The sequence below is a fragment of the Papio anubis genome, chromosome 12 (assembly GCF_008728515.1).
Source record: "Papio anubis isolate 15944 chromosome 12, Panubis1.0, whole genome shotgun sequence".
In the NCBI taxonomy this organism is placed as follows: domain Eukaryota; kingdom Metazoa; phylum Chordata; class Mammalia; order Primates; family Cercopithecidae; genus Papio; species Papio anubis.
Window position 1 is genome coordinate 118,121,140 of NC_044987.1, and position 16,448 is coordinate 118,137,587.

The window sequence follows — 16,448 nt, forward strand, 5'->3', positions numbered from 1 at the left end:
TTACAGGCATAAACCACCACTCCTGGCCTCAAGTATCTGTTGATTGCCTTTTTTCCCCTGTATATTGGCCATATTTTGATGACTGTCTACGTGCCTTGTAGTTTCTTGTTGAAAATGAATCATTTAACTAATAGAGTGTGGCAACTCTGGAAGTCAGGTTCTCTTCCCACCGCAGGGTTTGTTGTTATTGCCACTTGTTGTTTGTTTAGCGACTTTTCTGGACTAATTCTGTAAAATCTGTATTTTTTGTCTTTTGTGGCCACTAAAATCTAATATAGCTTAGTGGCCAGCTAGTGATGAGACAGAAGTCCCCCTGAACTCCTGGAGCCATAAATGCCCCAGTCTTTGCTGAGTGGCTCTGTGTGTGTGCTTGAGCATACCCCCACCACAGAGCCGGGCTGTTCGTGACTCTCAGCTTTCACTTCCTGTTTGTGCAGTGCCTTGAGCTGAGCCACAGGTGAGAGCTGAGGGCCTCCTGAGGTCTTTCGTGAGCCCTGTGCATGTGTGTGGTCTTCTAGATTCCCAGGAATATGTTGGAGCTTTTCAAAGCCCCCTGAGGATATCTCATTCCCCAGCTTAAAACTTTGTTTGGTTATCCTATCATTTGCTCCAACCATTACTTCCTTTCTTAGAAAACTATGATGTTCAGCAGCTACCTCTGGTTGTTTTTGACAGACACCACCAGGGAAAAGGCTGTTTGCATCACACGAGCTCAGATAAAGTCTTTTGAGTGTGGTCTACCAGAGGATTCCCAGACAGATAAGATAAGCACAGTTTCAGGAGTGGGGATTTGCAAGAATGCCAACCCTGTTCTGCACCCCCGGGGCTGCCAAGTGCTGATTTTCACCCTGACTTCAGGCTGAGGGTTTCAAGGCTGCCATAGGATGGGGAGGGATGGCTGGGAATAGGGCAGGTTTCAGTGTCATGGAGCTCCCATGCTGACGGGGATTCAAACGCTTTTCTGGAATGAACATTTCCCTGATTGCTGCAAGCCTTTGGCGAGTTTCCAGAGTTCTGAGAAAGTTGATTCTGACCATTTGCCGATGTCGTGTTGCTTTCGTGGAGGAGAGAATTCTCAGAGCTTGTGAGAATCTCTTTGCTGACATCCTTCTCTGGCTTCAAGGACAGCACTTGCTGGAAATCAGGAGGCACCCCCAGAGCCCCACAAGGTCAGCTTGTGGCCTGTGTGGCCTTTCTGTTCCCTCCTGGTTGTTGGGGAGCTAGAGTGAATTCCTGGAAGTGCTTCTCCGTCACGAAGTCTGGTTTCTCTCTGGACTGTGAAGTCATGTCTGTGACCTAAACATGTCTCTCAATTATCCAAAGCCCAGTCAAGTTCTGTCTCCCCTGTGGGTGCTTTTGCTAGCCATCTCTGGAGAGTCAATCTTCAGAAATTTCTCAGTGTCTGTCTTCATCATGGCATTATGTACATATCATTAGCATAATTCACTCAGATGGAAGACAGAAAGGGTGGGAACTAACATGGATCACATTTGTGGAAACCTGCCTTCTCGTGCCGGGCACTTTATATATGTTGTCCTTTGTGGTGCAGTCGCATGACATGCAGCCGTTGTCCGTGTTTGTGGATGAGGAAACAGGCTTGGGGGTGGGAGGCTCGCCTAGGGCCCCACGCTGTTTGCTGGAGATGGCGTGGGCCCGAGTCCTGCTCACCGGCTGAACTCTGCACTCTGCCGCTCCACGTCCCAGGAAGGAAAAGCTGCCACAGTGGATTTGTGTTGCCAAATGCGTGGAGGCTTTTCTCTGGGTGAGCGGCCAGCAGTTGATTGTTCTGTATGTCCAAGAAAGTCACCTTAGAGGAGAATTAGGTTCTACATTTAGAAAATAATTGAGTTACAATATTTAGAACTCAGACAGCGTCCCTTGGGCTCGGGGTCGCAGCCCCGAAGGGTGATTAATTTTGCCGATTGAAGGTCAGAAGGGCCTGTGGCCAGAGGACCCACTGCTTAAAACACAGGTGAGCTGGAACCATGAGTTCTAAAATGTCTTGGCCAAGTTTTTATTACAAGATACAAATGTATCCCACACAGTTGTAATACAAGCCTCGATGAAACCCCGGCTTGGTGGTGTCTCCTCTGGTGTGGCTGCAGCTGTTGGGAAGCAGCCGTGCCCCTGGAGACTCCTGGCTCCCTGTTTCCACCAGGTGCGTCTGCCGACGGCCCCCTGAAGTTGCTGCCCGAGAGCCACTTCGACGTGGTGGTCATTGATGAGTGTGCCCAGGCCCTTGAGGCGAGCTGCTGGATCCCCCTGCTGAAGGCCAGAAAGTGCATCCTGGCGGGCGATCACAAGCAACTGCCCCCCACCGTAGTCTCTCACAAGTAAGACCCCTTTGCCGCACGTGCCTTTCTCTGCCCCTGCTCGCCACCCCTTGATGCAGTCCTTCTAGGCTCAGCCAGAAGCCCCAGGCTCACCAGGAGCCCCTGCGGTGCCACCTCGGCGTGTTTCTCGGCACCGCTCCTACCCCGTCTTACAGCATTCATTCATCTGGACGTCAGATCTGTGAGGTCATGTGCTCCCTGAGGGTGGGGTCGCATCACCTTCATCTTTGTAGCCTCAGAACTGGACACAGGGCCTGGCACGTTTCTGGTGCTCCATCCCTGCTTGTTGAGTTGAATAGCCCCTCACGAACCAGGCAAGTTTGATGGTAGAGTGCCGTGAGAGCCGTGGGCTGGGCTAACTGGCCTCTGGATGGATGTGGGTTCTTAGGTTCTTTAGTCTTCAATCTGTAGACACATCCCTGGATGGAGGGCATCCAGGGCAGAGATGCAGCAAACCACAATTCTGCCCTGTGGAGACACCTGAGCCCTGATGCAGTGGCCTGGCCCAGGCTGTCTTGGTGGAGAAAGTGCTGCCCACCCCTGGCCCCCTCTCACCCCTCCCTGTACTACCCTGCGCTCACTGCTCCAGCCACACAGGCCTCGCTGGCCCCTCTGCCTGGGCCACTCCCGCCTGGGTGTCGTGGGCGTGCCCTCCCTCCGCATGAACCCTCTGCATGGTATCCCTTGACTGCCCTTACACGAGGCCTGTGAACAGGCCCTGGCACGTGGACTGTCTCTGGACAAGTCCCTGTTCAGAAAGTTGTCCCTGAGGAACGAAACACTTCAAGACTCCTGCATCCTGGCCCTTACTTCCACTGGGGGAAGATTGGTTTCTTCTGATTTCTGTTGCCTTTTGAAGCACTTCTCTATTTCACTGTGGGTGTGTAGAAGCAATGAACTCAGAACTTTCACTGTTTCTGAGGACCAGAAAAAGATGTGCAAGAAAGCCTGTCGAGTAGAATCTCATCAAAGGGGAGTGGGCGGCGCAGGAGTTTGTGGATATGTAGAGAGAGGTGTCAAAAATACTGCTTGAGAGTGAGCTTTGGGAGGAAGATGTTGGAAATAAAGACGGTGGAAGAAAGGGGAGTGCTGGGGAAAGGTGCTCTGAAAGATTGTCCTGATGGGAGACACGTGGGGATCTAGAGTGGAAATGTTACAGGATCTCCGGGTGTCGATTTTTCTGGCTGGAAACCTCTGTGGCCGCAGCACCTTTGCCCTAGTTATTGTCCTGCATCCAGGAAGAATGAGGTATGCAGATAAGGGAAGGGTGAAGAAGAGTTTTATTTAGTGTTAGAACAGCTCAGAGCTGCCCGCTCCTCTCTGTAGGCAGGTCATCCTGTCCAGTGTTCAGCTGTCAGCAGAGAGGAAGCCCTGGAGAGGGCGGCTCTTGTCTGCAGGCACGTCATTCCGACATCTCTGCAGTCTCGCTCCTCTGTGCCCTGTTATTGTCTCTCTGCCCTCTCTGTCCTCTGGCCATCCTCTCGCCTTCTCTGACTGAGCCCAGGGCTTTTATGGACCTCAGAGGGAAGGAAGTACATGCCAATTGGTCCTCGGGTGGCCATGGGCGGGCCTGGAAGAGGCACCATGAGTTCTCACTCTGGTCCACAGGTCTGGCAGCTCAGCCCCCAGGCCCTCCCTGGCCTTCCACCGTCCTCTTCCATCCAGGACTCTTGTCTGCCTCCTGCTGCCACTCATGGCCCCGGGGCTTGGCCACAATCCCACTCTGAGGTCGGAGTGGGTGCTGGGAGCCGAGAGAGGCCAGGCAGTGGAAGCAGACACCCGTGAGCCTTCAAGGATGGTGGGGGGTTGTCCTTCCTGGGGCACCTGAGAGTACGGGCTGCAGAGTGGGAGGGCAGCTACAGCTGCACCCAGGAGCTCCCGCCCCACCACCTCAGAAGAGGCTGGGCTCCCGCTTGTTCCCGGCTCCTGCCTGCTTCGTGGAGCAGGAAGCCCAGGTCTGCAGCCACAGGTCTGGCAGCTGCAGCTGCACCCGGGAGGGCAGATCCTGCCTGTTCCCGGCTCCCCTAAGAGCATGGGAAGGCTCCGATCCACAGCTGCTGCAGTTTGGGCGGCTGTAGCCCCACCCTCCTGGAGCAGGAGGCCTGGGTCTGGGCTGTCTGGGCTGCAGTGACCTCTCCAACTCAGAGGGGCGGGGCTCCCACTGGCTCCATGGAGTGTGCAGCCACAGCCAGGGTTCCCTGCTGCGCCGGCATGATGGCAACAGCCACTGCCATCAGAACCTCCCTAGGAGCAGGGAGGACAGGCGTGGGAGGACGCTTATTCAGTGGCTTCTTCCAAGGAGAGGTTCTCAAGATGTCCTTAAAGGAGGTCTTCGTCCTCGGGAAAGCCTTTGGGTGGAGGAAGTTTGGAACTGTGCCCTTGGGCAGGGACCCCGTTGTGTGCCTGGTGAGAGTAGGATGGTTTTGGGGGAGACGTTGGGTGGCGTTCCCTGGAGAGAGTAAGATGGTTTTGGGGGAGACGTTGGGTGGCGTTCCCTGGAGAGAGTAAGATGGTTTGGGGGAGACGTTGGGTGGCGTTCCCTGGAGAGAGTGGGATGGTTTTGGGGGAGACGTTGGGTGACGTTCCCTGGAGAGAGTAGGATGGTTTTGGGGAACACATTGGGTGGCGTTCCCTGGAGAGAGTAGGATGGTTTTGGGGAACACATTGGGTGGCGTTGTGCTGGGGGTTTTGGGTTTGCGGTCGGTACTGATGATCGCGTGCTGTTCTCACTTTGTTGGAATTAAAAATAGGTTAATCACAGAGGTCTTGTAAGTTTCCAGCGGGAAGGTCTCTGAAGTGGGGGTGGCACTGCCCCAGGGTTTTGGTGGGCTTGGTGAGCTGTAGTGGTGCAGAGGGTGGGCTCTGGCACCAGGCAGCCCGGGCAGGTCCTGGCTCTGCAGCTCACTAGTGGGGCAGCTGTGGGCTGGTGGCCTCCCTCTCTGTCTCACCCTTCTTACGTGTAACAGGGGAGTCATAACAGCAGCCACCTCATGAGGTTGTTACAAGGAGGAAGGGAGTGAATCCCCATCTGGCGCACCCAGCAGTGCCTGGCGCTGGGCAGTGCTCAGCCGCTGCAGCCGTCCCTGCTGGGAGTGGACTGCCGACAGCAGGAGCATGCTGGAGTGTGTTCGTTCCCTACTGTGGCTGTGACAAATGACCACAAGCTTAGTGGCTGACAACAGATTTTCTGACCTCCAGAAACGTCAATCTGGGGGTCAGATGTCCGCAATCGGTCTCCCTGGGTTAAAATCGAGGTGCGGGCCAGGCGCGGTGGCTCAAACCTGTAATCCCAGCACTTTGGGAGGCCGAGACGGGCGGATCACGAGGTCAGGAGATCGAGACCATCCTGGCTAACACGGTGAAACCCCGTCTCTACTAAAAAAGTACAAAAAACTAGCCGGGCGAGGTGGCGGGCGCCTGTAGTCCCAGCTACTCGGGAGGCTGAGGCAGGAGAATGGCATAAACCCGGGAGGCGGAGCTTGCAGTGAGCTGAGATCCGGCCACTGCACTCCAGCCTGGGCGACAGAGCGAGACTCCGTCTCAAAAAAAAAAATCGAGGTGCGGGTGGGGTTGCTTCTTCTGGAGGGTCCAGGGGAAAACCCATCTCCTGGTCTTTTCCAGCTCCTAAAGGCCATTGCTTGACTTGTCGCCCTTTCCTCTGTCTATGAAGCCAGCAGTGTTGCGTCCTCAAATCTCTCCCCTCAGTGGCCTTCTCTGTCTCTGACCCTCCTATGCCCCTCTTCTAAGACCCTTGGGTTATCACCCGGGTCATCCAGGGTTGCCTCCCTATCCCAGGATCCTTAACTTCAGCTCAGCTGCAGCGTCCCTGTTGTCCTATAAGGGAACATTCCCAGGCCTTGGCGATTGGATGTAGGTGCCTTTGGGGCCGTGATTCAGCCAACCCCGCTCCTTGGTGACTTTTGGGTTGGAACCCAGGGGAGAGTTGGGTCCTGAGGTTTGGGGCCTGTCCTCCTCACTTGCCGTGGTTCACACCTGGACTCTGGGGCTCAGGCCTGCCTTCCCCGTTTCTCCCTCCTGGGCGCAGGGCCGCGTTGGCTGGACTGTCGCTCAGCCTGATGGAGCGCCTGGCCGAGGAGTATGGCGCGAGGGCGGTGCGGACGCTGACGGTGCAGTACCGCATGCACCAGACCATCATGCGCTGGGCCTCTGACACCATGTACCACGGGCAGCTCACGGCCCACCCTTCTGTGGCGGGGCACCTGCTGAGGTGAGTAGCTCGGCCCCACCCCCCGCCCCATCCTTTTGCCCTGGCTAATCCTCTGCGTCACCTGTTTCTACACAGCAAGCTAAAGTGAAGCTTTCTGCATGAAAGTCGACTCTGAGGCTAGCTTTTTGGAAGAGAAGGTGGCCTTGCCCTGGAGAGCTGGGTCAGGCCCGCTGGCTCCCATCTGATGTCCTGATGTGCTCATTGTCCTCCCCCGCCTAGGCCTTTTCCTCGTGGGAGGGGTCGGTTCTGTTGGGTGGGGCCTCAGTGCTGCACTGTGGCCCCCCTGATGTGCTCGCTCTCTACCTGTGTGCCAGGGACCTCCCAGGCGTGGCTGCCACAGAAGAGACGGGTGTGCCCCTGCTCCTGGTGGACACCGCCGGCTGCGGGCTGTTTGAGCTGGAGGAAGAGGATGAACAGTCAAAAGGGAACCCTGGTGAGCTTGCTTGCAGACGGCCAGCTTTTTTGTTTAAACATTCCTCGAGCTCTTTAAAAATTAAAGGCATTTTAATTGCCTAATTCCGGGAGGAGCTGAGAGCAGTTGCTGATGGCGGTGGAAGGTTTAGAGCCCCACACTCCAAGAGGCTGAGCAGCTTTGTGTTCTCCAGGGTGAGCAGCCCGCTACTGGGTGAGATGGGCCTGGCAGCATTTCATGGCCTTCTCCTGAATGGTGGCCCAGCTCTGCCTGGCTGGTCTGGCCATGGGAACTGGCATTGCTCAGCTGACACCACCATCTCCCCAGTTCCACGTTGAACAGGATGCACGGCCATAGGAGTCAGAAGGCCTTCATTGCTGATGTGAAATTCAAGTTAGCTGGGCATGGCTGGTCCTGGGGCCCTGGGACACAGATGTTTAGCTCCCAGGAAGCCACCTGAGGCACAGTGGAGGATCAGCTGGCCATGATAGACAGAAACGTGCCCGAAACATGTGTTGGTGATGGATGCCCGCTCGGGGCGAGCCTGTGCTGCCTCGACCGTTTTTTCTTTCCCTCCAGGCGAAGTCCGCCTCGTCAGTTTGCACATCCAGGCTCTGGTGGACGCTGGTGTTCCAGCCCGTGACGTTGCCGTGGTCTCGCCATACAACCTCCAGGTGCGAGGGGCTCCTTTTGTCCCTCTGCAGAGCAGCTGGGGCTCACACAACCTAGAGGCTGAAAGGAAAAGGGTGATTTGCTGGCTGTGGTGACTGAAAGGTTCAGGGGTAGGGCCGACCTTATTGTGACTGGATCCAGGACCCACATGATGTCGTCAGGGCCGTTCTGCGTGTTCGTCTGCCCGCCCCGCCCCGCCCCACCCTGCCCCGCCCCGCCCCACCCTGCCCCGCCCCACCCTGCCCCAGCTGCCCTGCCCTGCCCAGTGCCCCAGCCTTCTGCACTGGCTTGTGTTCTGGCCAGACTTCCCGGGTGACCCCAGCAGCCTCAGGCTGACACAGCCCTTCCACAGGCAGCCCTAGCAGAACACCCTGTCCTTTTCTGGCATCTCCCTCAGGGGCCTCAGCCTTGAACCTTGTTGGTCTGGCTCAGGTCGTGTTCCCACGCGTGTCTCATCTGGCAGGAAAAACGTACCTGCGGGAGTGTGGGGAGGGTCTGTGGAAGTGGCCATCACCCTTCCTGGTGTGCGGGCATCACACACAGCGCTGTCTGAGGCTGGCGGCTGTCATGAGCCGAAAGAAATGATAAAACGCCAGCCACAGGGTGTCGTGTTGGCATCATGCGTGCCCGTGAGGAGGGCGGACGGGCAGCTTTTCCCCGTGGGGCTGCTGCAGGCTCCCCTCCCCAGGTCCTGGCTGTTGGGCGGCACGAGTCCCTCTGCTGAGCTGAAGGGCAGGGTCTTGCCGAGCTGGCATGGGGGTGAGGAAGCCACAGCCTGGCTGCTGTTTCAGGTGGACCTGCTCAGACAGAGCCTCGCGCACAGGCACCCCGAGCTTGAAATCAAGTCCGTCGATGGCTTCCAAGGCCGAGAGAAGGAGGCCGTGATACTGTCCTTCGTCAGGTCCAACAGGAAAGGTATGGAGCCTCGCCAGAGTCCTTTGGGGACAGCGCAGAAGTGCATTTATTAATTCAGGGGCATATTAGGTGTCTGCTGGGTGCCACACTGGTTTCTGCCAGTGTACTCATGGTGCAGCTTCTGTCCTCAGTAAGCTCACATCAGGCAAAGCATAGGCAAGAGAGTCTGCGGAGGCTCCGAGGCGTGAGTGTGCTGTCAGGGAGCAGGTGGCTGGGGTGGCAGCTGGGGGCGCAGGGTGGACTGGGAATGACCGGTTCCCCCTGCTGGGGAGGTGGAGCCCCCAGCCCAGAGCTGGCCCTTAGCCTCTGTGCACAGCGCCGCGGGGCGTGGTGGCCGTGGCTGTGGGTTCTGTGCCGCTGTGGGTTGTGGGCTTTCCACTCGGGACGAGAGTTGTTTCCAGAAGCAGGTTTAGTGAATGCGCTTTGTGAGACGTTCTCAGAAGGCAGAAAGCAGATGAGGCCTGCCTAGAAGCTATGGGGGAAAGCGGGGAAGGTGCTGGAAGGTTTCTTGTGCTTTCTCCCGGGTGCCACCTGCAGCCACACCCCAGACAGTCCCTGAGGCTGGGCTTAGGTGGAAGGAAAGGAGCGACAGAACCCAGTCGGGTTCCCCAGAGCCCCACTCAGTCAGCTGTGGCAGCCAGATGCCAGGGGAGATGTGGTATCACGGCGCCATGCGTGGCTGGGCAGCTGTGTAGATGGTGGGCCACGTGCAGGGGACCACACTTTTGGTGGTGGTTACTGATAAGAGCATAGGAGCCTGACTCTGTTTCTTAGTCTGAAACCTGCTTTTCACTCCCCTCTGGCCTTTTGTAGGTGAAGTTGGTTTTCTTGCTGAGGACCGGAGGATCAACGTGGCCGTCACCCGCGCCCGGCGCCACGTGGCGGTCATCTGTGACTCCCGTACTGTCAACAACCATGCATTTTTGAAGACCCTGGTGGAGTATTTCACACAGCATGGGGAAGTACGCACAGCCTTTGAGTATCTTGATGATATTGTCCCAGAAAACTATTCCCATGAGAGCTCCCAGGGTCCCAGCCATGCTGCCACAAAGCCCCAGGGCCCTGCTACATCCACCAGGACTGGAAGCCAGCGGCAGGAGGGAGGCCGGGAGTCTGCAGCAGCTGCCAGACAGGGCCGGAAGAAGCCAGCTGGAAAGTCTCTGGCTGCTGAAGCCCCATCTCAGCCCAGCCTCAACGGAGGCAGCCTGGAGGGAGTGGAGAGCCAAGACGGCGTGGACCACTTCCGGGCCATGATTGCGGAGTTCATGGCCAGTGATAAGACGCAGTTGGAGTTTCCACCTTCCCTCAATTCCCACGACAGGCTGCGGGTCCACCAAATAGCCGAGGAGCACGGGCTGAGGCACGACAGTTCCGGGGAAGGGAAGAGGAGGTTCATCACCGTGAGCAAGAGGGCCCCGCCGGCCCCGCGACCCCCAGCAGCCCCGGGACCCCCAGCAGGGACCGGTGGCCCAGCCCCTCTCCAGCCAGTGCCCCCCAGCCCTGCGCGGACGGAGCAGCCTCCCAGAGAGCAGCGTGGCCCAGACCAGCCTGATCTGAGACTGCAGAGGGTCAGGAGTGCGCAGGGGCAGCCCGCCAGCAAGGAGCAGCAGGCCTCAGGGCAGCAGAAACTTCCAGAAAAGAAAAAGAAAAAAGAAACCAAAGGTAAGTCAACTAACAAGAACATGGGGCAGTGTCCCCTCACTGGGGTGCTGGCCCCACTTGGAACCTGCCTGCCACCATCAACAGAAGGAAGGGCTTCCTCCGGGTGGCACCATGCTTGTGTCATTTTAGCTTTATTTTCAGTCATGCCACTCCCAGCTCCGTCTGGGCCCCCCTAGGTCAGCGATCAGGTCACAGGCACCTTCTTGTCCCGGAGCCTGTGTGGGACTCGGCAAGTAGGCAGCGCTCAGAGCATGTTTACGGCAGCGGGCGGGGCCTGGAAGAGCAGACGTGGACGGCTCCCTGGAGCCCCTTGGGAACGGAGCAGTCACGGGCTCCTGTGCCACGGTGGTCCTGGAGGGTGGGGGTCTTGCACAGTGACGGGGTGCACTTTGCCTGGAAGTCGTCCTGGGCAAAATGCTCAGAACCACAGGAGCTGGCTGAGCGCAAAACCATTCTTGCCCATTGGCCATGCGGAGTCCCTGAGTGGGCACTGCTCCGTTTGCCGCATCCTGCATTGTGCCCACCCCACATCCTGCATTGTGCCCACCCCACAGGAGCTGGCCAGGCATGCACTGGGAGTTGGCCAGGCATACGCTGGCCGAGCTTGTAGACCTGATCGGTCTTGGGGAACTCCTGCTGCCGCCATTTTCCTCAGCACGACCATGCAGGAGTTCCAGCTCGCATTGATTCATTGAATTCCTGAAGCGAAGCTCCACCAGCACATGCATGGCTTTGAAAGGGGCCTCCCAGAGCCTGGGGCTCCAGAGGAATTCACTCCAAACCCTTCCTGAGCAGCTACTGTATACCGCGCTTTGTGCTAGAGGACAGGACTGGTGCCACCCTTGCCCCCAGGCACCCACAGGGTGGCAGAGGGAAGACACGTGAGCTGCTTTTTAATTTTTTTTTGGAATTAATAGAGACGGGGTCTCACTATGTCTCTATGTTGCCCAGGCTGGTTTTGAACTCCTGGCCTCAAGCAATCCTCTTACCTCGGCCTCCCAGAATGCTGGGGTTACAGGTGTGAGCCACTGTGCGCAGCTGTGAATTGCTTTTGAAACCTTAAACAAGGGGCCAGTGTGGCATTGTTGTCTTTCCGTTTGCCTGAGTGACACGGGTCTTCTTCAGGACATCCGGCCATAGATCTGCCCACGGAGGAGGACTTTGAGGCCCTGGTTTCTGCCGCCATTAAGGCTGATAACACCTGTGGCTTTGCCAAGTGCACAGCCAGCGTCACAGCCCTGGGCCAGTTCTGCCAGCTCTGCAGCCGCCGCTACTGCCTCAGCCACCACCTGCCCGAGGTATGTCGGCCTCCGCTCCTGGGATCAGACAGTGGGGAGGGGTGGTGGGGTGCGTCTCCAGGAAGCAGACCCTGGGCAGACTTGTTCCAGTTGGAACAATTAGCTCATTAACGAGCTCCAGATACCTTCGGAAACAGAAATCAGACACTGACTCATGATCTGTTTTGAGCACATCAGGGCATAAGCAAACAAAATGCCTTATTTGCTGAGCTGCAGCCACGTTAGTGGGAATTCTGGGCAGAGGGAATTTTGTCCCAGTGTCCCTGGGTTCTGTCAGTGGCCTAATCTGGTCTGTTTGGGATAGGGGAGGTGGAAGGCAGAGCCTGCAGCCCGTGGTCTGAACTGGCCATGGCCTGGCTGCTGTGTCGTTCATTCTGAGCCTGGGTCGATGAGAACCCCCGGGACCAGGTGTGGGCTCCTGTGGGAAGCTGAGGTCTGAACCAGCCTTGTCCCTACCCTGGAGGATGCTGGGCCTGGTGGGGGATCTCAGTAAGAGACCAGTATACAGTACCAGGTATTGAGTGCTCCAAGGAAGGAAACCCAGGGCCAAGATGGCAGCAGGGAACCAACCCAGATGCAGCAGTCAGGGTGGGCTTCCTGGAGGAAGTGACACTGGGGCTGAGACCTGTGGTCCAGAAGGTGGGATCTGGGCTGGGGAGAACAGGGCCAATGGCGGGTGGGCAGGCAGGCTATCTACCCTTAGAACATGCATAAGGCCTCAGGCACAGTCAGGGAGTTGGGAGTAGCGTGTAAGGCAGGATAGCTGGAGTTGCAGCTGGGCAAGGCCTGGCAAGCTGCCTGGAGGCGTCAGGCCTGATCTGAAGGCAGTGGGGTACCCTGGAGGGTGTCAGCAGGGCTGTGATGTCACTGGTCTTGGCTGCAGTATGGATTAGGTAGGCGGAGGCTGGGAGGCAGCGGGAAGTGGCTGCAGGGACTGTGTGGTCAGTCAGGGTGGTGCCATTTCCTGTGTGCACACTCGGGAGCTCCCGCCACACCAGGGTACAGACCATCCTGCTGCCCTCCTACCAAGCAGCCTGCAGGGTGAAGGATTGACATGGCAGGAGGAGTGGTCTTCTCTGTTGGGGTGCCTGTGGCCCTCCACCTCTTTGATGGGCAGAGCTGCAGGGTCTGTCTCCTTGTCCCAGTGAGCTCAGCGCTGATTCTTGTGTCCTCCCCAGATCCATGGCTGTGGTGAGAGGGCTCGCGCCCACGCCCGGCAGAGAATCAGCCGGGAAGGGATCCTCTATGCCGGCAGCGGGACCAAGGACAGATCCCTGGACCCAGCCAAGAGGGCCCAGCTGCAGAGGAGGCTGGATAAGAAGCTGAGCGAGCTCAGCAACCAGAGGACCAGCCGGAGGAAGGAGAGGGGGACGTGACCGGCCACATCCTCACAGGCCCCGCGGAGCTCTCTCCATGCCAGCCCAAGGCGCCACCAGACCACGCTCTGCCTACACCAGGGAGGAAGAGCGGAGGGGCCTGTGGGGGAAGCTTGGGTTTTTGGACCCTGGGATGAACTTTTCCAATGTCAAAATGTGGAGAAAAGCACCTGGGGGACAACAGTGCTCATGCAGGTGGGGCTCGGGAAATGCATGTCCCTTCCCCTCACTCCCCGTCCCTTCCCCTCACTTCCCGTCCGTTCCCCTCACTCCCCGTCCCTTCCCCTCACTCCCCGTCCCTTCTCCTCACTCCCCGTCAGAACCCACATCCCAGCATCTGGATCCTGGGGAAGGTTCCAGTCCCTTGGAGAATATCCAGGGCCTCAAACTATTGAAGTCACTCCTCCAGTGTCTGGGACTTGCCAGCTCAGCCCATTAGGATGAGGGTGCTGAGAGGAAACAGGAAATAAGACTCTGCGAATGGCGCTCAGGCGGGGAGCAGGGAGCAGCGTTTGGCTTGCACGTCCCCATGTCCCCGTGCAGCCAGAGGCTAGGGCCACTTTCATTCCGTCCGCCGTTCGCTGGTGATTGCAGCGTTCCCCTGCCCCCTCACCACAGGGCTCCTGTGAGTCTGGGGGTCACCTCTTTCTGGCCTGTGCACCTCTCTGGCTTATAAGGGCGCCTGGCCTGTGCCAGCCCCTCCTTGCTGCGCCTCGCCATGGAGACCAGGTGAGCCGGCTGTCCCACAGCCTCAGCACCATCAGCACTTACGGATCCAGAGCCTCCCGGCCTTCCCCGGTGCCCTGTACCAACTCTTCTATTTAAGAGAACCTCAGACGATGTACCTTAGCCTCAGGGTTTTGTTTCAGAGGGATATAAATTATTCAAACATTAAATGAAAATGTTGCGCACTGTTCCAGTGTGTCTGCTGCGGGTCTAAGGGGCGCACCCTTTGCCGGTTTTGCTCGGCTGCTGTGCCCTCCCTGCCGCGTCTCTCAAGCCCCGTCTCCCTCTGACCTCTCTGCGACAGACTCTCCCAGTGCAGGCTCCTCTCTCTGTAAATCCCATTCATGTCCTTTTATGTCCCCGATGGTTCTGAGTGAGGTTGAGCTTCCCCGACCTGCACCTAGGGTGACTGTCCCCCAGAGGCCACTTACGCAGTGCATTCGGCTAGTGTGTCCTCAAGCCAGGCCTGCATGCTTTGACTGCCCTGTTCTTGCTGGTCCTGGGCCACTCTCCCCTCCTACCCGGGCTGACGCCCCACCCTGGGCCACTAGGGCCCCTCCTCCTCCCCCCTGTCCTGGACGCTTGCCTTGCCTGCTCCCGTCAAGTGGCTTTTGGACTGAATTGTTTGGGAAGGGGACCAGGACTCTACTGCATTTTGTATCAAGTGCGGTAGAGTTCATCTGGATGCTTCCGTAAGCGTAGAGTGCCGCTCCTGCAGGCAGGCTGAGCACCGCGCACAGGAGGCTGCAGTTCTCATGCTCCTAGAGGACCCGTGGCTGTGGGAGGCGTGCGTGTAATGATGCTTATGGGGGATGAGGGCATCATTGGAAGCATCTCGGTTGACACAGCACACGGGGACAGGTGTTCCTCCTGTGGGGGCGGGGGCGGGGGTGGGGGTGCCTGCTTAAGCTCCCTGACTTCCCAGAATCCAAACAGCTGATCAGACTCCTGCCCCGGGGTTGACACGGATGCCGAAAGATGTTGGCTCTTCTGTGGGAGACAGCCGACAGCCGCATTCCCTGCCTCCTAGGTTGCCTGTCTGCAGGTAAGAAGGAGGCCAAAGAGAAACAGACCCAAAAATGGGGGTGGAAGAGTGACCTGATGACAGTGTTAGATCACCTGGATGTAGCCGTGCCTGACCTCCACCCCATTCTTCCTGGTGTCCTGAACTAGTAAATCCCCTTTTTTATTTTTTATTTTTTATTTTTTTTATTTTTTTTTTTTGAGACGGAGTCTCGCTCTGTCGCCCAGGCTAGAGTGCAGTGGCCGGATCTCAGCTCACTGCAAGCTCCGCCTCCTGGGTTCACGCCATTCTCCGGCCTCAGCCTCCCGAGTAGCTGGGACTACAGGCGCCCGCCACCTCGCCCGGCTACTTTTTTGTATTTCTTAGTAGAGACGGGGTTTCACCGTGTTAGCCAGGATGGTCTCGATCTCCTGACCTCGTGATCCACCCGTCTCGGCCTCCCAAAGTGCTGGGATTACAGGCTTGAGCCACCGCGCCCGGCCAAATCCCCTTTTTTAGCTGAAGAAATCTGCCTTGGGTTTTTGTCACTTGCTGCCAAAGAATCTTTGCTGACCCAGTCATGCCCACATCTGTATATCTTATCGGGTATACCCCTCCCAGCATGGAGGCAGTGCGGAATTAGTGTTGCCCCACTCGTTAGAGAAGGCCTGTACCTTTATCCAGGTGTTCTGTGGACCGTCCCACCAGGAGGAGCTTGAAGTAGAGGAAGGCAGCCAGCGCCAGTGGTGGGTGGGGTGGGTGCGGGGTGGAAGCCTCTGGAATTGGAGGGACCTGAGTCTGAACGCCAGCCAGCACCACCATCCCCTGAGGTGTGGCCTCAGCAAGTTGCCTGCCCTCACTGAGCCTGTTTGTCATCTGTGAAGTGGAACGGGAACAGTTGCTGCCGCGCCAGCTGTGCTGAGAAGTGGAAGAAATGAGGTGTGCAGCATCACGCCTTTGCAGGGCCTGGGTCCGGGTTCGTGGTCTCCCTGGCTGTGCCCCCCAGCCCCCCACATAGAGCCTTCTCTCCTCCACTGCTGACCACCACAGCCCTTGGTGATGCATTGTTCAAATGCCAGAACCCAAGGTTGCAAAACAAAAAGTTTCCATTTTTCATCCCAGAGAGACCTTGTTAGGAAAATATTTGTAGCTGGTTGTTTGAAAAGTACCCTACAGTTTGTCCTGGACAGGGTAACCCAAAAAAAGAAAAAAATATCCCGAGCCAAACGTCTCCCTGGCCAGCGGAGTACAGTCTTGCTGACGGTAGCTGCAGGCTGTAGCCCAGCCGGGCCGGAACCACCCAGAGTGGAGGACTCCCTCCCAAGGGGAACTGCCCACCTCCACCTGTGCAGCTCCCCTGAGGCAGCCCTGCCATGTGCTCCTTTCTGGGGGTGCCAGGCAGGGCAGTGGGCACAGGCGGGAGCCCCTGCCCGCCTTGGGCTTTGCTCCTGAGTTTACTTGGGATGTGCTGCATGCCTTGGGGCCTCAGTTTCCTCCTCTGTAAAATGGGGAAGTAACGACCTGTCTCAGGGCAGCTGTGAAGATGAAATGATCAAACACACAAGGCCTTGGGCACGGCGCCTGGCGCCTAATAAATGTGCTGCCGTCCTCGTCATCTGGCAAAGCAGAGTGGAGAGGAACGAGACGGCACGTGCCGCCCATAGAAGGGGTTCAGCAAATGGCCTTTCCTACCAGAGACAGAGGGGAGAGCGCCCAGGCCCCACGAGCCCGCCGGTTGGCTGCTGGTGGAGGTCGCGGGTCCCCTGGTGCAGGTGTGCCTGGCTTCCTTGCACCCAAACAGCTCGCCCCCGCCCTGTGCCGAG

The 16,448-nt window shown here is 57.7% G+C and overlaps 1 protein-coding gene across 2 annotated transcripts in view; it reads left to right on the forward strand.

Annotated features, from left to right (window-relative positions):
* Window positions 1-13,812, forward strand: part of IGHMBP2 (immunoglobulin mu DNA binding protein 2) — a 37,201-nt gene extending 23,389 nt beyond the window's left edge. For both annotated transcript variants that reach the window (XM_031653785.1, XM_031653786.1), the window contains exons 8-15: window positions 2,159-2,333; window positions 6,379-6,561; window positions 6,876-6,994; window positions 7,553-7,647; window positions 8,437-8,560; window positions 9,374-10,222; window positions 11,348-11,520; window positions 12,699-13,812. In XM_031653785.1, the coding sequence (XP_031509645.1) occupies window positions 2,159-2,333; window positions 6,379-6,561; window positions 6,876-6,994; window positions 7,553-7,647; window positions 8,437-8,560; window positions 9,374-10,222; window positions 11,348-11,520; window positions 12,699-12,896 (1,916 nt within the window). In that variant the 3' untranslated portion in view covers window positions 12,897-13,812. The remainder of the gene's footprint in view (window positions 1-2,158; window positions 2,334-6,378; window positions 6,562-6,875; window positions 6,995-7,552; window positions 7,648-8,436; window positions 8,561-9,373; window positions 10,223-11,347; window positions 11,521-12,698) is intronic.
* The last annotated feature ends 2,636 nt before the right edge of the window (window positions 13,813-16,448 follow it).